The following is a 21,825-nucleotide window of genomic DNA, read 5'->3' as shown; positions in this document are numbered from 1 at the left end:
GAAAGAAATTTCAAACATATTTACAATATGGATGACCCTTGAAGACACTGTGCTAAGTGAAATAAACCAGTCACAAAAAGACAAGTAACTGTATGATTCCATTTACATCAGGTACCTCGAGTAGTCAGATTCAAAGAAATCAAAGAAGGGTGCTAGGGGTTGGGGTAGGGTAAAGTGGATGTCTCACTACTTAATAAAACTTTTTTTTAAAGGGTATGAAGTTTCAGTTTTTCAAGATGCCAAGTTTCTGGAGATTAGCTGCGTGACCATGTGAATGTATATAACATATAGAACTGTACACCTACAAGGTTGAGATGGCAAATATTATATGTATTCTACTTCAATTTTTAAAAAGGCCACGATTAAATTTTAGCAATATACATCCAGAGGTTAACAACTAAGTCACACCACCTGAATTACCAGTATCCAGACTATGGGACTATAACTATTCAGTATTTCTAAACTGTGTCATGAGTCTACTTTTACTAGGAATTATTAATTGAAATATTTTAAGTACATGCAGGAATTAATAAATGTCAAGGGAGAAAGTCTCACTACTTCATAAAACTTTTTAACTCAGTAATTATTATTCTAATTCAAAAGCATTCATTCTTTAAAAATGTATACATTTACTAAGGCTGAAGACATTACATAAGAGAAAAGGAAGTATCAATAAAATTTCTGGGTAACATTTAATTAAGAGAACATTATATCTTGACCTCTCAAAATTTTTATTATCATTAATAATAAAATAAAATATAATATTAAATAAATAAAAATAATCAATATTTCTCCTTTTATGAGATGTTATTGTTTAAGCTTTACCAGAATAATATATCAGTCAATGAAGGAATAACACTGAACTGTTAACACTTGATAACTTTAAAAGTAATTTAAAAATCAGCAAATAATTTTCCAAGATCCCCATTAGATTTCAAACTGTTACTTTTCTCCACATTCAAAATTAACTCAGAGTGGACCAAAGTCCAAATTTAAAGAGCTAAAAATTATAATCCTTAGAAGAAAACATAGGAGTAAAAATGAAAAATCTTAAGAGGCAAAAATTTCTTAGATATAAACAAAGCAAACAGATAAATTCGACTTCAACTTAAACTTCAGTGCTATAAAGGTAAAATCAAGAAAGTAAAGACAATGCACAGATTGGGAGGAAATATTTGCAAATCATATATATAATAATGGACCCGATTTAGAAACTTCCAAAGAATTTCAACAGACATTTCTCCAGAGAACATACAAAAGCAAATGAAAAGATGCTTACCATCATTAGGCATAAGGGAAACGCAAATCAAAATCACAAGGATGTACCACTATACACCTACTATAATGGGTTATAATTAAAAAGACAAGGACTAGGGATGTGGATCAGTAGTAGAGGACTTGCCTAGCATGCCTGAGGCCCTGGGTTTAATCCCCAGCACTGCTCCCCAACCCTTGCCCCCCTCCAAAGACAATCACAATAACAAGTATAACAAGGATGTTGAGAATTGGAACCCTCTTATTGGAACCCTTATACTGATGTAAAATCATATAGCCACTGTGGAAAACAATTAGGCAGTTCTTCAAAAGATTAAATAAACAGTTAACACACGACCCAGCAATTTTACTCTTAAGGAATTTTACCAACAATTACCATTAAAACTGACCTAGCAATTCACTTTCCCAAAAGTAAAAAGGTATTCAAATAAAACTTTGTACACAAATGTTCTGAACAGCACTATTTCACAACAGCCAAAAAGTGAAAATAATCTAAATGTCCATCAACAAATGAATATACAATATATGTATACTGAAAACATGACTGAACTCAGCAATAAAAAGGAACCACGTATGTTCTTCATGATAAACATGAATGCATACTAAAAATGGGTAACTTTGAAAACATACTAAGTGACCCAAAAGACCACAAATAATATGATTTGATTTATATAACTGAATATCCAAAATAGGCACATCTATTTAAAAAGTAAAGCAGACTACAAGTTTCCTCAGCTGGGAGAATAAAAGAATAGAAGGGAGAGTTGACTGCTAATGGTTACAAGCTGTGTGTGGGAGGAGATGACAGTTGCAGAGTCATTTGACTACTACTGAATTATATGTTTTACGTGGTAAACTATAAAGTATGTGAATTATCTCTCAATAAAGTTGTCACCTTTTCTAAGATTACCTGAATTTTAAATAGTTTACTAGGAAAAAAAGAAACAAAAGCATTTCTTTAACTAAAATCACTGATCTCAAACGTTTAAATAGCCCCTACTATATCAAAGACACTACATAGTTATGGAAAAGGTAAAATTTAGCATTAGGAGATACCAACTAGATACATATTACCAGGTAGAAATAACTGTATATGTAAAAAGGGTACAGTGGCACATCCCTATAATCCCAGCAACTTGGGAAACTGAGGCAGGAGAATCACAAGTTCAAGGACACTCTGGACAACTTAGCAAGACCTTGTTTCAAAATAAAAAAAAAAGGGCTAAGGATGTAGCTTAGTGGTAGAGGGCCCCTGGGTTAAATCCCCAGTATCCCCCAAATTAAACGAACAGCATAGAATTAATTCAAAACATTTTATAATGTATATTATCTATTTTTTTCTTCCTATGTTGCCTATGCTTTTTTTGTGTCATATCTAGGAAACCATTGCCTAATCCAAACAAAAAATATATAGAGAGAAATAAATCTTGGGAGTTTTAGCTCTCACATTTAGGCCCTCCAATTTGAGTTAATCTTTGTATATGTGTGAGGCAGGGATATAATTTTCCCGACACCATTCATAGCAAAGATTATTCTTTTCCCATTGAACTCTTGTGGCACTAATAAAAATGAGTTGACTATAATTACATACTAATTCATAAACAGAAAACACTAAAATATAATTTTTAAAATATGTGAAAATGGCAAAATTTGAGTAAAGTAAACTCAAACAATGTTCCATGAAAAATAAAAAAGAGGCCTTGATTCTTTCAAGCTGTGATTTTTAATAATTTTGAAATCACAGACCCTTTGTGAATCACAGGCCTTCCTGAGAATAAATGCTAAAAACATGCCACAAATAAATATATATCAAAAGTATCTTCAGTTTGGGGGTTCACTGTGAAAGACTCATGTGGAAAGCTGCAAACAAACCTCACATTAATAAAATGTGTGAGCCTTATGTTTCTTTCTTTCTTTTTCTTTCTTTTTTTTTTTTTTTTTAATTAGTGGGGTGGAGTGAGAATGAAGGTAGAAGGAAACAAGAAAGGCATGAAAACAAGTAGCAAAGAAAATGGGCATTAAAGAAGAGAAAACAAAACAGGCTTTTCTAATGAAAGGAGACAGTTTGGATCTGTGCATCCCAAATTTTACTGAGCATATAATAATTACCTAAGGATGTTGTTATATGCAGTCTGATACTAACTTCAGGAGCAGCGTAGAAGATTCTGCATTTCCAGCAAACTCCTAGGAGATACCACTACTGCTACTCTGCAAACCCCATTTTCTGAGTTGTAATAATTTAGGCCCAGGGTCCCAAAAAGTAGGCTATGAAGGTACTAAGGGGGTACCAAAGGAAAATCAGAGGGAATCTGTGATATAATTTTAATTTCTTAGGGATATTAAATATGCAGAAATACTCAACATTTGTCAGATAACATATAAATAACCGTTCAAGACCACTCAGTTTCAACTTCAGACAGTACTACATTGCTTTTAGTGACATCCTGGCTTTGAGAAGCAAAGTCTTTGTCAGGTGCTGTGATATAAATCAAGTGCCATGTTAAAAATAAATAAATAAATAACAATGTGAAACAGGAAATAAGAGTGGCTTGTCCCATGTGATTCCAAGGCTTGAGAAGTTATACGGTAGCCAATAGTTACACACATGCCATTAGTAACCACAGTTATTTAAGAATAAATAAAAATTAAAAGAATCAAAAGAAAAATTTAGTGTGTGCGCGCGCACGCTACTTTTCCAAATGAATACTAAATTTGTTAGGAGATAAATATCTGTTAGGTGTTTTGTTTGGCTCAGGGGTTGCTGTGGAAAAAATAAAATTACTGAGATCTTAAGGTTGCCTTGAATTGAAAAAGTATGGTAATGTCTGGCATAATCTTATTTGATACACAGCTTCACAGCCAAACTGAGGAGGTTCGAATCCTGTCTCCTCCCTTCACCAGTTGTGTGGTTTGGGGCTATTTAATCTTCTCTCAGTTTTCCTCTACCATAAAATAGTGATAGTTTCCACCCTTTTAGGACTGCTATGAATAACAAATGTGCTACTATATATAAAGTTTAGCATTAGCTGACAAACAGTACAGAAATGTTTACTGCCACCACCATAATAATTATGATGCTATAGTTACTGCAATTATTAGGAAAATGGGAGTCATAAAAAGCTTTTGATCTGAGTGTTGACTACAGATTCTGGTACAGAAGGGAAGAAAGATAGCAGGCATAGGCATTGACGTAGGCCACCTCAACACTAATTCAAAGGTGCTCACTGGGGCCTGTGGCTGTTAATCACTCCCAGGGGAAAGAAATAGAAGGAACAGGTCAATTCAAATTTGCTTTCATATTCTTACTAAAACACTTCACTTGCCAGTGATTTTTGTTGTGTAATAACAAGAAATTTTAAAAGTTTTGAATATGCATAAAATTGTTCTTTAATGAGAAAACTCTGATTGCAAAATACAATTACTCTGGGTATGCATATTAAGAGTCCTTCTATTTCATTACCAAATCTAAGTATGTCAGCAAATGAGCACAAGCCTCTAACACTGCTTCTCATGGGTTTGCAGGAGGGCAAAGCACACAGATCAGAAAGAACATTCTGCTAATTAAACTGAAGCAGATGACTACGGAAGAGAAGGGCTTGTCACATGTAACATCTGTGCCAAAGATGATTAGATTAAATATGCAAAATGTGAAGTAAAGGTGTGAAAAAGCAGTAAGATGATACTCTAGACCTTAAATAGGCTACAAAAGTTCTGACAGTTTCCCTAATTATTCCCAGTAATGGACATAGGAGGCCAAAAGGCAGGAGAGAGAAATACATTTTTCTCCATTATGGGTGTTGAGCACCAGGGCTAAAATCATGCCTGTCTGAACACTGATCAGTTTCTGCAAAGGTTAATAGCAATTAAATGCAGCAAACTAGACTAAATGAGAAACAGGTCATGATACCACTGTACTTGCAAAGAGCATAAAAAGCATTTCTTTTAAACTGATCTTAATACACAGGAAATCCAAAAAGAGCTATGAAGAAAAGAACATACTTTCCAAAGTAAAGCAGCTTTGAAAATAAAGCTATTTCTCAAAAGGTGAAAATAATTTCTTAAATATATATTTTAAAAAACGACATTCTACACAACTCATTCCATTATTATCAATATTGATGCCATAAAATCAGAAATGCTACATAAATAAAGATATCTAAAAAGTTATTTCTCTGAAAAAGAAAATTACTACATGATACCTACACTACTCTCTTTTTCTGGCTGAAGTTTTAATGAGGATTCTACCTTAAAAATTTCCAGTATGATATAAAAAGTGCAATATTATGCTTCAGTATGCATCATAATAACTGTTTCTTCCAGCCTAGTACATCTATAATACAAAGAATGTAGTAAGTCACTTAATGATAATTAAGATTCAACTATCTGGCCCAGCTTCCTTGGTAGAACAAGCCTGTAATCCCAGCAGCTGAGGCAGGAGGATCTCAAGTTCACAGCCAGCCTCATTGGTTAAATACCCCTGATTCAATCATCATTATCCAAAACAACAACAAAAGACTTAGATATTGGTAACTACAATAGTCTCAGACCATTCTCTGATCTTAATCTTTGACTTTAGAATATAAATCCTAAAGTCTGAAGAATATTAGTTTATTTTTTGAATTTCAATACAAGCAAGATTTTTCCAAAAATTATGCAAACCCTAGCATATACTTTTTTTCACACATGCACATACCTTCAACTCTCTACATAAGACCAAAAAAGGGGACAAATTCAGACAATGGAAATTCAACTTACTTTGCTGTCCTCTGGGTCTTCTAAACCATCAGGCCGACTAAGGTTTCGAGAAGGCTGGCTACAGACAACATTGTCTTCCCAAGAAGGGACTCTTACAGGTGGCCTTTGAATTTCATCTGGATAAAAAGCACCATCTGCTCCATCTGTGATAATTTTGGAAAAGAAAAAAATACATATTTTAGAAGGGTAGGATGAAACTATTTACTACAATTAGCATCTCTATGTATAGATTTGATAAACAGGATATAAAAAAAACATACTGTTACATCAAAAAAAACAAATGTTTTCATTTTTAACCCAAGTGATTTTAGAAATTGAATTATACGTAATAAGCATGGTACATCATTTCTGGATGATGCCCTTAACAGTGTTAAACATTAAAACTGCCAATTATACAAATGTTTCCGTTAAAGTAAATTGTGCCAGGAGTTCTCTAATCTCATGAAAATATAAGGGAAAAAAAAAATCCAGATTCAGCTAACCCCAAGCCAAAAATAATAACCTCTTGTTTCCTGTGTTGCATACGGATTACCATACTGCAGAACTGGTTGTACATTTGGCAGTACATGAACGTGCCCATTTTGCTCTAAGCATGTGTTGAGACACTGTGAGGTCTGTTGGGAACTATGGACTTCCATTTTCTTTTCTGTTTGATTTTCTAAATTCCTTTTAAGTTCCTAAAATTAGCAAAAACAAAGATAAATAAGAAAAGCAATCAAACATTTATAAGGGCAACATTAAACATTTAGCTGAAATAACAATAAAATTACTTCCCTATTATGTTTCAGATATGCAACTGGAAAGACTTCTCATAAATGCCCCTTCCAAATTTAACAAAATCAGACAGCAAGACAAAACTCAATGTATTTTCAAATTTATTTGTGCTGAAAAGTGCCTTGTTATAGAACTAATTTAAGGAAACTAATTATTAATCTCTTACTACTCAAAGGTATTAACAATATTTTAAAGTCTTAATACAGAATTATAAACATTTGATTGAATTCCCTAGGGAAGCAATTCATTTTTTTTTCTTGTTTTGTTAACTCTTTTAAAGTATAAGAAACATGTCCCAACTTTTTAACAAAGCCAGTATTATTCTACTATGAAAACCAAACAAAGACATCAAGGGGGAAAAAAAATGACTGACTTCATCCTAAAAGTATTAATGGAAAAACCCTGAACTTCTTATTAGCAAATAAAAATCAATAATATTAAAAAACAAACACTATGACTAAATGAGAATGTGAAGTCAGTTTAACATCCAAAAAAAAAAAAAAAATCAATAAATATAATTCACTATGTTAAAAGAATAAAAGGGGTCTGGGGTTGTGGCGCAGTGGGAGAGCCTAGCACATGTGAGGCACTGGGTTTGATCCTCAGCACCATATGGAAATAAAATGAAGGTACTGTGTCCATAAAAACATCTAATAAAAAAAAAGAATAAAGGGGACAAATCATGCTGAAGAAATATTTTACAAATTTAATACAGATTCGTGCTTTTTAAAGAAATCTCAGCAACCTAGTGTAAAATTTTTTTAAAGTAAAACTTAATAGTGAAAAATTAAATGAGCCTACTGAAGATCAAATACAAGGCAAGGATATCTGCTCTCACAGCCTCTATTCAAAATAACCAGTGAATTAATTTCAGATTAAGGCAGGAAGACTAAAAATAAAGTAAAACTGTCTTTATTCACATGACATAATCATGTATGTAGAAAAATCCTATCACATCTACAATAACTAGGAGAATGAATAAATTAAAGCAAGGTCACAGTATACAAAGTTAATATACAAAATGAACTGTTTCCATGTATCAGCAACAAATAATTACAAAATGAAATTTTAACCAATTTTACTTAGAGCAGAATCGGTAGGTAAGATTTATTCCTAAGTATTTTATCTTAACAAAAGATAAACAAAGCCTATATACTAAAAACAAAAAAGCAATGCTGAGAGAAATTAAAGAGCATAAATGGAGAGAGATACCAAGTTCACAGGCTGGAAAATAGTATTTTTACACTATTAATATCCCCCCAATTCAATGCAATCCCAATCAAAATCCTAGTAAGAGTCTATATAAATAGATGATTATAAAATGTACATGGAAATACAAATGTTCTGAACAACCTGCCCATGTATATGTATATACACATACATACAATTCTGTCTACAACTGAGCTAATCTCCAGTCCAAACAGCCCATATTTAAAAAGCAGAATATATGACTCAAGAAATATCCCTAATCTGGTTTGTCAATATGCAAAAACACTAATATTAAAGAACATTTTAAAATTTTCTCTGGTAATAGTAAACAATTTTCCATGAAAAAAATTTTTCCATTATTTACTATGTTGCTTTTGCTTTATAATTTTTCCCTTTTCAAATTTCTAAGAAGGATTTATGCCAATTATTTGAAGTAATATGAAGATACAAAAATGGTAAATAAGTGCAATGTAGCTCACTGGATTAGCTCTTGCCTATCATGTGCAGCTGTAGGTTCAATCCCCAGTAACACCATCCCCAATCCCCTGCAACACACACACACAGAGATTGATTTTACACTACTAAAAACTAGTTTTTATAAACAAATTATACTATAGAAATACTAGGGAACTATTAGGTAAAATAAACTATAATGAGTCCTTTTATTTGCTCATTTACTCAATATCTACTAGCATTTGGGATTTATGAATAACTGACAAAACTTTCTGACTTATAAAACTTACATTCTAGAAAAAGGAAGATAAACAATAAACAAAGTAAAATACAGGATCTGTTAAATGGTGATAAATCCTGCAGAGATGGAAAAAGAATAAAGGCACAGAGCATACTGGTGGAGTAGTGGGTTCCAACTTGTACACAGAACAATCAGGAAAAAAATGACATTGGAGTGAAGACCTATAAGTAGTGAGGGAACGAAAAAGTTCCTAGTAGACAAAAAAAAAAAAAAAAAAAGTTCCTAGTAGACAATGTGTGAGTTAAGAAGAATGTACAAACTACTTGAGTGTTGTGAGAGTCGGTCAAGTCACTTTTCTCTTTACTAAGCCATAGTTTCTTCTGCTATAAATAATGTAAGGATATTTTTTATGCAAAAACTTGTGAGGGTCAAATTAGGAACCCATTTATTCCACTCCAGTGACTCAAAACCATCCCAGTTCAATGAAGTAACACCATATCAACAAAATAGCACACATAATTTGAATTTAAGCCTTAGTAAAATTACAAATTATTTTGTTTTTAAAAAGAGCTGTTTTCATTTATACAGTCAACTAATTATGATCACTTTGCTACATTCTATAGATCCATGTTTCAATAGCTCTTTCCCCTTTTTTTATATACAGGGTTAAGTACAGGGTTAAAATGAATACAACTACTACCATGATTTGTTGCTACTAACTTAATAACAACAAACAATTTTTCCACCATTGCTTTCATACCAACAGTATACATGTTAACACTATGGGGGGAAAATCCAAGTAATGCTATAGTATTATTATGAAAAATTGTATCTTTGCAGAGCTCTGAAAAGAGATGGGGACACATACCAAAGTACCACAATGACAAATGCTATACTACACCACCTTTACAACTGTACGTATAGCTCTGTTTGAATGTCAGCTAATGCAGTTAAGTAATTTTACAACTTCACAAGCATTTCCTATTACAAAAGAAAACCAGATAAGCATACAAAAATTTTTTAAATTTCAACATATTCTTATATTTGAATATTGTAAAATTTATTCATTGTTAAACACAAAATAGATAACAAAGACTAAACTAATAACTTTTAACACGTGCATTTTTCTCATATTCTAAAGTAAATACATAAAGTTTTTCTGTTGTTTTTTAAAAAGCACATTGCTTAATACCTTCTCTCTGGAGAGGTTTTCCAAATGTGAAGTCAGACCACTTATTTCTTTGTCTTTTTCTGCCAACTGAAGCTAAATAAAGAAATAAATTAATTTTTTTCATCATTTATATTCCCTCCTTACAATTTGAGATCTAATTCATATGATTCTATCAAAACAATTTATATTATCAAATCCATGTATTTTCTTCAATGCTTACTCTTTGGCTTCTCTGAATTGTTATCAATAAATTCCTCTTATTCTTAAAACTATTCCTTTGGTTTATGTAAAACTCTTTCAATACTATCATTCTCCATGCCCTTTGTGTCTACTTTTTCTTCTCAATCACACATACGAGTATTCTTCAAAGTTTCTTTGGCATCTCTGTGAAAAGTCACTTTTTTCCATGCCTTGAAAATATCCACAAATACTGACTGGTATACCATTTCTCTATTAAGTTCCACATCTGCTTTTTAAATAGATGACTGGATACATGCACATTGCTGCCCTTCCCTCACTGTAAAGACAAAATGTCCCAAGCCTTCTTTCCTACATTTGTTAACAAGATACCATCAAAATCAGAGAACATTGATGGTTAGAATACTTCCTCCTCCTCTTCCTCCATTCCCGGTGCTTTTATTCCCTGTCATTCATTCCTTCATCCACCACCCACTGACCACCTATACAGGATAAGTATTAACAGATGCAAAATCAAATAAATCTACTCATCAAGAGTTCTTCCCTAAAGATGCATTTTAATACGTTCTTTACTAGACTTATATCCTATTCAATGGCACTAGATCAGGGAAGGTATTTTCAAAGGAGGTGGCCTTTATCGATTCATTTGAAGAATATTTCTCCCTGATTCCCTCACCTTTAAACTGTTTATATGTTCCAATATGTAAACCATCTTTAGTGCTACCAAATTATTTTCAGAAAGGACCTACTCTAGTTGGGTCCCTTTTAGCCTAAAAAATTCTAAACAGAAACCAGCACCAAATTCCATTTTAGGCCTTCCAAAATCTGGCTTCAAGCTTTCATTCAAATATAGATATTAAAAGCCTTATTGCTCAACAGTTTCCAATTAATAAGAGTCCAAATGCTTTAGTTCCCCAGCTCTGCTATCTACATCTGACCTCCAAACCTGTATAATACTTTCTGTCTGTTTAGAACAATTTTTCTTCCTTTTCCTAACTTCACTTCTCTCTTTCAGTTCCGTCTTTCAAAGATCTAGTTTCTCCATAATATCTTCCTACTAAATATGTGATTGGAAACAACCCCAGGGTATTTGAAACATCACTCACGTGAAGCTTTTATCACATTTTACCTTACCTACTCAGTCCACGTTTGTATCAAAAGTGAAGGGCATTAAATAGGTTTCAATAAATATTTAGCAAACCATTTTTTCTCATCAACATGCAAAAAATTTTAATATATTCAGTATTCACACTTTACAAATAACAACAGAAGTTGTAGTCACTGAAGACAATATCCACCAGAATCTCGGAAACAACAATGATTCATGAAATATCATTTTAAGAATAGAAGGTTCACCAGTAAAATTAGCTCTCTTCAGCTTCCACAAAGGAAACTTTAAATAACTGTAATTTAAAAATTAGATACAGATAAAAGTAGCTATGATACAGCAGAACTTAATCACTTAGACTGCATGCCAGGAAAGTCACTGAGCCACATCCCCAGGCCATACATGTATATTGTAAAATATATCATATTGCACTCTATTCCCGAGAAAGCTAATACTTTACTACTTAGTAATTAGCTAGACAGCCCAATAATATTTTTTACTAATCTTCTTATAGATATGATTTATCATTTGAATTTTTTTGCTCACTTATGTTACAATGGCAAAAAATAATTTTAATTAAGATTTTATGATTTACCTTGCAGAACTTCATTTAGGATCACAATAAGACAACTGGGAAATAATTTTTAAAATTCTAAATTAAAATAAATTTAAAATTTTTAAGAATTACTGATGATACATTATTATAACATAAAACCCATTGAGGCCCCCAAATAATTTAACATACATGTTTGTTTAAAAAAAAAAAAGCCAGGCATGGTGGCACACACCTATAATCCCAGCAACTCAGCGGGCTGAGGCAGGAGGATCACAAGTTCAAAGCCAGCCCTAGCAACTTAGTGAGACCCTATCCCAAAATAAAAAATATAAAAAGGGCTGAGGATGTGGCTCAATGGTAAAGTGTCCCTGGGTTCAATCCCCGTAGCCCCTGCCAAAAAAAAGCAAGCAGGAGAATATTGAAATGATTGCTTTTAATCTTTAAAATAAGCACAATTAAAAGATAATTTTTTAAAAAAATTTCTCTTCAATGTAGGTGTATACAGAGGATTGAACCCAGTGCCTTATACACTCTAGGCAAGTGCTCTATCACTGAGCCACAACCCCAGCCCAAAATATAAATTTTTAATAGCTATCTGAATCCACAGAACTAAAGCCATAATACCAATTAATACGAATATTCATTTTTCTCAGTGAACTAAAGCCATAATACCAATTAATACGAATATTCATTTTTATCAGTTCACAATGAATGATCTACATTCAATGAAACTAAATACACACCATTTTCATTTATAGAAGAAAAATACCTCAATTATCCATATTAAAAATGTGTATTAGGTTGATGAAAATGACAGAAAATACATTTTCAAAAGCATCAGGTGGTACAATAAGTTCTATGCTTTAGGTTTGTATACAAGTGCTAAACTTACTTTATAATTGTCCTCTACTTCAGCTAGTTCAAGTTTTACATTTTCAACAATTTTCATTTGTTCTTTCCATTTCAGCTCCATTTTTGCAAGTTCATCAGCATATTTACTGCATTTAGTTTTCTCATCCTAAGTAAAATTAGTATAATTATCAAAAGATTTTAAATCCATATAAAGTAAACATATACACAAACATACTTAAATGTGTACTAATATTTTTCATAACACTGCTGTAACAGCATAAACATAAAAGGACTAAATGTCTATCAATAGATTAATCATTTTATATCCATAAATGGAACAGTATAAATATATTTAAAAGGCAGATGTTCAAGCAGACAAAAATGTCAAATTACACTGAATAGCATGTTGCAAAAATAGTACAATATAATCCATTCTTACTTTTGTTTTATATAATTATATGTGATATCTATGCCAATATTGTATAGAAAAATATAAATTTCATTATTAACAGCTCATATCTCGGGATCAGGATCAGGGAGATACTTTTTACCATCTCTGTTCTTTTTATTTGCAGTGACATGATACTTCACAATAGTTATGACTTTACAAAAGGATGGAGGGAAATCATGTATTCATACAATTGCTTTTTCTTATAACCCAAAACATCTTATGGAAGGAGTTAGAAATCATGACAAAAAAGGCAATATATGACCATTTCATTTTCAATGTTTTTGTTCAAGGTGAAGTTTAAAAGTATACTTTTGAGTAATTCAATGGAGAAAGAAATACCTTTGAAAAACAAATAATACTAAATCAACTATGGTTCACAGAATTAAATGCAAAACCTGACTCTAAAACTTCTAGATGGGCTGGAAGTGTAATAGAGAACTCGCCTAGCAGGCTTTCAGTTGTGTGTTCAATACCTGGCACCACAAAAACAAAAATCTTATGGAAGATAACATAGGAGAAAATCTTTATTACTTTGGATTAAACAAATATTTTTTAAAATAACAAAATATAAAGGAATGATTAATAAACCATCATTAAAATTTTGCTTTTCTAAAAACACCATTAAAGAAATGAAAAGGCAGATTGGGAGAAAATATGCACCACAAATGGCAGAGAAAGAAACTGTATCTAGAATAAAGAACAAGTACAACACAAGATGAACAACACAATTTTTAAAGTAGAAAAAAGATCTAAACAATCACCGAAGGAGGGTGGGAAGGGTACACAGCTGACAAGCATAAGAAATGAAGCTCAGCATTAATTCATCATGGAAATGCAAATTCAAACCACAATGATATTATCATGACACGTTCATTAGTCTGGCTATGTAAATGGTACAAAAGTACTATGCAAAATAATCTGGTAATTTCTCATACAGTTAACCAATGTGTTGCCTACCTTATCACCTAGGCATTTCACTCCTGGATATTTACCCACAAGAAGCAAAAAACTGTTACGGTCACAAAAAACCTTATCTACAAATGTTCATAACAACTTTACTCATAACAATTAAAAACCCCAAATGCCCAACCACTTGTAATGTATAAACAAATTATAATACATATATAAAATGGGATACTACCTCAGGAATGAAATGGCATGAATAAGCTAACAATATAACAATAATATGGACAATTCTCAAAAATAATTTGTGCTGAAAGGGATAGGAAAAGAGAACATACTATAATGACACCATTTTATAAAGACATACAAAAAATTTAGGTTAGTCAATAGTGGCAGAAAATAGGCAAATGTTTTCCTGAAAAATGAAGATAGAAGAAAGAGCCAAGTTGCAAACAGGCACAAAAAAATTGGGGAGTAATGGAAATGTTCATTATCTTGACAATATAGTGATATTTTCTGGACCGTGTAGGTCAAAACTGATCAAATGGCACACTTCATATATATGTGTACTTCATTGGTTTAAAAAGTGTACCTCAAAAAAGTTAAGCCCAGTGCGGTGGTGCACACCTGTAATGCCAACTGCTCGGGAGGCTGAGACAGGAGGATGGTGGGTTTGAAGCCAGCCTCAGCAATGGTGAGGCACTAAGCAACTCAGTGAGACCGTGTCTCTAAAGAAAATACAAAATAGGCCAGGGGATGTGGGTCAGTGGTCAAGTGCCCCTGAGTTCAATCCCCAGTACCAAAAATAAATAAATAAACAGATTTTTAGATGTTCCTTCAGAAAGTCTTACTTGAAGAAACATAATATCTTCTTTTAATAATATTGGTATATAATAAAAAATTTTAAATACTCATTCAGAATTGTTTCATCCTTAAAGATAGTTTAGTCCCTTACAAATAATTATAGTCACACATTGCTTAATGATGGGCATATATCCTGAGAAATGCTTCCTCATTAGATAGGAGACTTTGTGGTTGTGGAAACAGGTTTCATTCATATTGAAGATTTGCTGTGGCAAGTAATTTTTCTCCACAATCAGCTTATTTTGAATTTTCTAAAATTCTTCAGCTACCTTCACATCAGCACGTGGTGTGCTTTGCAAACTCACCACTTACTTTTACATTATGTAATGAATAATGAGCTAGCAGCAAATTTAACTTCATAAGCTGAATATAGCCTTTTCTTTCAACATCATACATAAACTTTTTGCTGGTTGTGATCATCATGGTGTGGAATCAGATAAGCTTCTATATTTGGTCTTCAATTCAAATCTCTAGAAATTTTTAATTGATATATACTCTTCTTGAATTATCTTGCTGCCTTCAATAAAGTGGATCCTATAACAGCTCCGTCTTTCTGTTCTTGTTCTTGAAGATCATATTTTCAGTGGAACAGAACATGCCTGATAGTGATCATTGACTTTTTACCTTCACAGTCTTTACTTTTATTTGTTTCCAAGTCAATCACTAAACATGGCCTCTTACTGACAATATATAAGTAGTGAATTTTGTACACTTAGGGGCCACAATAAATGAAACAAAATGAGACTAAATGAAGCACAAAAGAATATGATGCAATGGAAAGATGAAGTACATGTGAGATTGTGAAGCTGTTGCTGGTTAACATGGCACACTATTTTAAAGTTTTTAGGTCTTTTTTTTTAAAATGAACAGAAGGTATACACTCTAAAATAATAGTATTAGTAAAACAAATACATTAATCAGTAACAGTCATTTATTATCAACTGTTATGCACAGTACATAACTGTAAATGCTATACCTTTATAGGACTTGAAGTGCAGTAGATTTCATTGCATCAGCATTACTATAAACATGTGAGTAATGCATTATACTACAATGTTATTAATACTGCTAATTAGCTCTTTTACAGAAGGAGTCTGCTGTGGGTATAGATCAACAGTAGAATACTTGCTTAACGTAAGTGAGGCCCTAGGTTTGATTCCCACCACCACAAAAAAGAAAAAAAAAAAAAAAAGTCCAGTTTAAAGTCTGCTAAAGATTTTAATAATGTTTTTAAGTTTTAAATTATTCCAGTAACACTGAGCTAATCTATGCTTTTCTGTCTGTAGCTCTATAGAATTTCCTTTCTTTTCCCAGACTCAGAAATACAAATACACAAATTAAGACACAAAAATCACATATGCAAACACAAAACAACTGAGGAGCAATTTCCTTCATCCTTCAAATACTCCAGGTATGAATAGTACCTGCATGCAAAACTTTAAAGTCTGAATGATGATATTTAAAATAATCAATTTGGTTAATATTCCCTTTTGCCATGTGTCCACTGGGTCACTTTTGAGATATGTTAAATTTCTTTTTCCTTTTACAATAAACTTTAAAAAAGAGTATTTCCCTTTATTATAAAATTCAAATATTTTCCATATACTATTACAAAAAGACAGGGAGAAATTTCCAACCTCAACTAATTACTTGTTCATTATCCAAACAAGGACATTTTAGTACATATGAACAGAAAATACTAATTTGGGGATAATGATTTTACACAATGGCCTTTATGAACAAGTATACAAAGCACCTCCTTTCATCATCCCAAAGGCAAAAGTGAAACAGTATATGGGGCTGGAAAAAAAAAAAAATCAATAAAACTTAATAAAGGTGAGCTAAACCATTTAACATTTGATAAATCTTTCTTTCACTCAAAAAGTTAACTTACCTGCAAGAGTTGTTTACATTTATTATACTTTTCTGTTTTGTCAGCAATTTCTTTGGTCATTTCACAGACTTTACCTTTCGAGAGCAAGTCAAAATCTGTCTCTGCTGTAATAAGACAGAAAATAAGATCATTAAAAAGTATTTTGCCCCTTATATTATTTTCTTGCTCAGAAAAACTTAAGAGTCAATTGTAAAGTGTAAAAATGGAATACTGAAGGACAGAAACATTTATTTATATCCTAAATAAACAAAGAAAAATAAATTCTAAATGAGAATGAGAATTTTAAAATGTCAGAACCAAGTTCACTTTCAATAATGAATGCACCGTTCTTTTTGCTTTTTAATAATTTGCTAAAAGTAGTTCCAAAATGGCACAAAAATTGTTCTCCCTAGATAACTGAGTAAACAGGATAAGAAAAAAATATACTCTGAAGAATACATTTTTAAGTCATTCTTCCAGTCCTTCATTACCACCTGCTAACTCTTTTATTAAGTAAACATGTTCCAATACCACACGCCTGGTCATATTAATACTTTTTAAGGTAGGACACTCTACACAAAAAAATCTAAAAGATTTTTACCTGCAGAAGATAGTGGCAGCTTTACATCTACAGCAGACACAGAAGTGGCTGGGTCTGTGTTTATTGAAGCATCATTCACTTTCTGCTGATTCCCAACTTTCTTTGTGAACACATTGTTATTGGCCTATTCAGGATATTAACAATAAACTATTAAATCAAGTCATTGATTTTGTTAGACTTTTTAAGTAAATATGTAAATAATAAAAAAGAAATCCTATACATCCATAAAGCTATCCTTGTTTTAAAAGCCAAACAAATACTAAAGTTATACATCATCTACAATCCAAATGTTGCAAAAGAAAAACACATTGCTTTTTCTTGTGAATTTACCAAAACTAATCATTCACAGAAATCTCAAGCTTCTACTACGAAGTCAAAATATGTTCAAAAGGCCACAAACCAATATTTATACATGTGATACTTAAATAATCTATACATTTGATACTTAAACTGTAACTTTTTTCACAAAGCCTTCCTATTTTACTGCATGCATTCCTTGCTCCTTTTTCTGCTTTCAGATTTCAATCGGAAGACCAGGAAAATATTATCTATATCACAGAGTATAAGACGACTATGGTACCACTTTCATATGAATTCAATGGTACTTACTGATTGGTCTGAAAGTTTGTTTATTTGTTTTTGGAGCCTCTGACATTCCTTAAATTTTTCTTTATAATGATCTGCAGCCATCTGGAGACGGAGTTTCAAATCTTCAACTTCTCTTCTCAGTTCATGTTCCAATGTATCAGTCTTGTCCTAAGAAACAAACAAATATTGCCACTAAGATAAAAACCTGATACTTCATTTTGTAATAGTAAATCCAACTTCCTTTTTACTTATGTCTTTCTGGCTTTTTTTTTTTTTGTTCTGGGGTTTAGGCTATAGTGCCACAACAATTCTCCTAACAAATCTAGATTTATATGTTTTGACTAAGGTTCATTTAAAAACTACAAATAATCTACTTCCTGAGGAATAATTATTATTCTCTTAAGTAACCATATGCTATTTTTTTAATTTCTTACATACATGACAATAGTGGAGTGAATTACATTCATAATTATCCATTCACAGCACAATTTTTCGTAACTCTGTACCATAAGCTATTTTATATAACTAGTAAACAAGAAATTCCAAACAAAGCAATATATACCTGATATCAAAAATATTTAATAACAGAACAACTTTTACTAAAAATAAGGAATTGTGCTTACAGAAGATTTTCTTGACACATTAATTTCAACCCAAGAAGTTACAATAACTAAACAGAATGAATGGAAACTTAAAATTCTCTGGTCAGAAATCTGATCTGACTTATTTTATTATAATTTATTCTTTTCATGAGTTTATGGTTATTAATTCAAAGTTGACTTGCTTTACCTGATCTTTTTTCACAGCATTTAGTTTAAGTTCTGCCAGTGCATCAGCTAACTGCTTCTTCACTTTCTCATTTTCCAAGCGTGCAGTATGTAGATCTGCCATTGTTTTATCTCGCACATTTACTGCATCACTAAGTTCTTTAGCCAGAAAGACAACTTCTTGTCGAGTTGCCTGAACCTGTTCCTCTGCTTTACGAAGCTGCTCCTTTAAAGAAAATGAATCTTCCTGAAGAAAAGCAGATAATTATTGCTGTGATTAAACCATTCAAGTAAAAAAAAAAAAAAAAAGCACAACAATTTTATACCTTCAAGATATCCAAAGTTTTAAATTAAATATTGCTTTTCTACACATGACATAGATGAAGTATGTCTGTAAAAAATTTAAAATGTGTAACATTTAGATTTCCTACCTAGTAACCATAGACATGGTATGACCACTACTATTTCACACATAAAGAAACTGAAATACAGCCATCAAGTGGCATATCCAGTGCTTAAAGTTCTGTCTAAATTGAAGACTTAAATGAAAGTGCCCAAGACTCAAATGTCCCCCAAATCTCTCCAGCTTGAACTACTGACACACACTTTCTGTGATTACAATAAAATAATTTAAAAGACTTTCTAATACCAAAAATTTTAGTTAAAGGTATTTCCTACTTTCTAACTTAAAAGACAACCAAAATATTAATCTACCATTCTATATCAACATATATTTATTTGTTTGTTTGTTTGTTTTGGTATTGTGGATTGAACCCAGGTATGCTTTGCCACTGACCTACATCCCCAGCTCTTAATTTATATTTTGAGACAGGTTCTCATTAAGTTGGTGACACTGACCTTGAACTTGCAATCATACTGACTTGGCAGATTTAGACCTGTACCTAGATATCTACATAAGGATGCTTATCTCAGTCTGTTTATAAAAGCTAATGATAGTAAACAACCTGTATCAATTACATACTTATACAACCATTAAATGAAAGTAGGAATATGATGCAGCTATTATAATAAGAAAGATCTACATGTATACTCATAGTGCAAGATATCCACATATTCTATAAATATTTTTAAATATTAAACACTATATGTATTCTGAGTTAAAATGTAAATATATTTTTATACTTATATGAGATATTTTAGCATCTTATTCAACTTCAAAAATCAAATACCCTTCACAGAAATCTCAAGCTTCTACTACGAAGTCAAAATATGTTCAAAAGGCCACAAACCAATATTTATACATGTGATACTTAAATTTATCTATACATTTGATACTTAAACTGTATTTGCATTTGAAATCTGCTGGATTAAAAGAGCAACCTGGGGTTTAACTATTGACTTTAAATGTCATACACTTCTTTTGTTTTTTGTTTAGCTTTATTTATTATTATTATTTTAGTTGTAGATGAACAACACCTTTATTTACTTATTTTTATGTGGTGCTGAAGATCGAACCCAGTGTCTTACACAGGCTAGACTAATGCTCTACCACTGAGTCACAATTCCAGCCCCAAATGTCATACACTTCTAACATTTCAGGTGTAACAATAAATATGCCTTAATATAATTTGTAGCAAAATACTTAAACCAACTTAATACCCATAAAACGTAATAAGTAAATTAAGATAAATCTATATGTGGAGTATTATGCAGCAATTGAAAAAAATGAGGAAGATCTCTGATAAATAATGAATGACAATTTACATTTTTCAGTGAGAAGAAACAAGGTACATCCAAGTAGTATTCTTTTTTTTCCCAAGAAAATGAAGAAAAATGAGTATGTGTACTGTGCACATGCACACATAAGCTTATTTTTCCAAAAAGAAACATAAGGAGGATTAACTTAGAAACTAATAAAAATGTTTACCTGTGGGTATAGGTAAAAAGAATACAGAAGAGTTTAAAATGAGTAAATTTTTATATCATTTTTTTACTTTCCAATAATGTAACTACTTTATATATTCAAAAAAGAGAAACATAAATCTTAAATACTAAAAAAAAGCTTGAACTGTATTACAAATTTATAACATAAAACTTTTTTTAAAAGTACATCAACTTTTGAACATGGCATTATGAACATCCCTAGAGAAATAAACTCAAGAGCTGGAAAAAAAACTTTAATTTTTTTTAGTGGACTTACTGTTGAAAGCGGCAATGACATAGAAATTCTGAACCTCATGATATATAAACACATGAAAAATATAAGGTCTCAAAAACAAAAAGTTCTCACACTAGGAGAAAATATATATAAATATGAAATGGAGGAAAGTAAAGAAGAATCCTAAAGTACTATTTTGGGGTTAGATATATTAATAATGATTTGAAGTATCTACTGGAAATGAAAAAAGCCATAGTCCCCTAAAATGGTAACAATGGGTCTGAGGCATAACCTGAACATGGAAAACACAGGTGCATAATTTTAAAAAAGTATACAAAAGCCAGGCCTGGTGGCACACACCTGTAATCCCAGAGGCTCAGGAGGCTGAGACAGGAGGATTGCAAATTCCAAGTCAGCCTCAGCAATGGTGAGGCACTACGCAACTCAGTGAATCCCTGTCTCTAAATAAAATACAAAATAGTGCTGGGGATGTGGCTCAGTAGTTGAAAGCCCCTGAGTTCAATCCCCCAGTACCCCCCCCCCAAAAATGCATACAAAGCTTGATAAAGGCATATTAAAAGGAAACAACAGCCAGGTGCATACAGTAGCATGTGCCAATAATCCCAGTTATTTGGGAGGCTGAGGCAGAAGGATCTGAAGTTCAAGGCCAGCCTGGACAACTTATCAAGAACCTGTCTCAAATTAAATAAAAGTAAAATGGGTTAGGTATATAGCTCAGTGGTAGCATACTCGATTACCATTCACTAGGCCTTAGGTTCAGTCCCCAGCACCACTAGGGATTTAAAAAAGAAAGGACACAAAAGCACTTGAAAAGGTTCACCAGCTAAATAGAGACAACTGTGAACTGAAAAAAAATAATGATGATAATGTAAAATAATAAGTTCATAGTAACATAAAGGAAGGGGAAAGGATAACAGTAACCTCATAAAATAGTAGCTACTACTAAATGTAGAAGGAATGACAGAATCTTTAAAATCATCATGTTGTAACCATTAATCTCAAAGCTGAGGTAAGTAAGACTCATCAAAGGACTAATAAAACCATTG

General features: G+C 32.0%; 1 protein-coding gene across 3 annotated transcripts in view; it reads right to left on the bottom strand.

The window, feature by feature from the left end:
• Nucleotides 1-21,825, bottom strand: part of Tax1bp1 (Tax1 binding protein 1) — a 69,936-nt gene that overhangs the window by 8,355 nt on the left and 39,756 nt on the right. For 2 of the 3 annotated variants that reach the window (XM_071613922.1, XM_027939615.3), the window contains 8 exons: nt 18,662-18,886; nt 17,894-18,040; nt 17,285-17,408; nt 16,705-16,808; nt 12,633-12,758; nt 9,900-9,971; nt 6,533-6,707; nt 6,031-6,173 (listed from right to left, as the gene is read on the bottom strand). In XM_071613922.1, the coding sequence (XP_071470023.1) occupies nt 6,031-6,173; nt 6,533-6,707; nt 9,900-9,971; nt 12,633-12,758; nt 16,705-16,808; nt 17,285-17,408; nt 17,894-18,040; nt 18,662-18,886 (1,116 nt within the window). The remainder of the gene's footprint in view (nt 1-6,030; nt 6,174-6,532; nt 6,708-9,899; nt 9,972-12,632; nt 12,759-16,704; nt 16,809-17,284; nt 17,409-17,893; nt 18,041-18,661; nt 18,887-21,825) is intronic. The other variant, XM_027939616.2, reaches the window with a different exon arrangement.

The sequence above is a fragment of the Marmota flaviventris genome, chromosome 1 (genome assembly GCF_047511675.1).
Source record: "Marmota flaviventris isolate mMarFla1 chromosome 1, mMarFla1.hap1, whole genome shotgun sequence".
In the NCBI taxonomy this organism is placed as follows: Eukaryota; Metazoa; Chordata; class Mammalia; order Rodentia; family Sciuridae; genus Marmota; species Marmota flaviventris.
The sequence above is the reverse complement of the archived record's forward strand: the minus strand, read 5'-3'. Positions and strand labels throughout refer to the sequence as shown.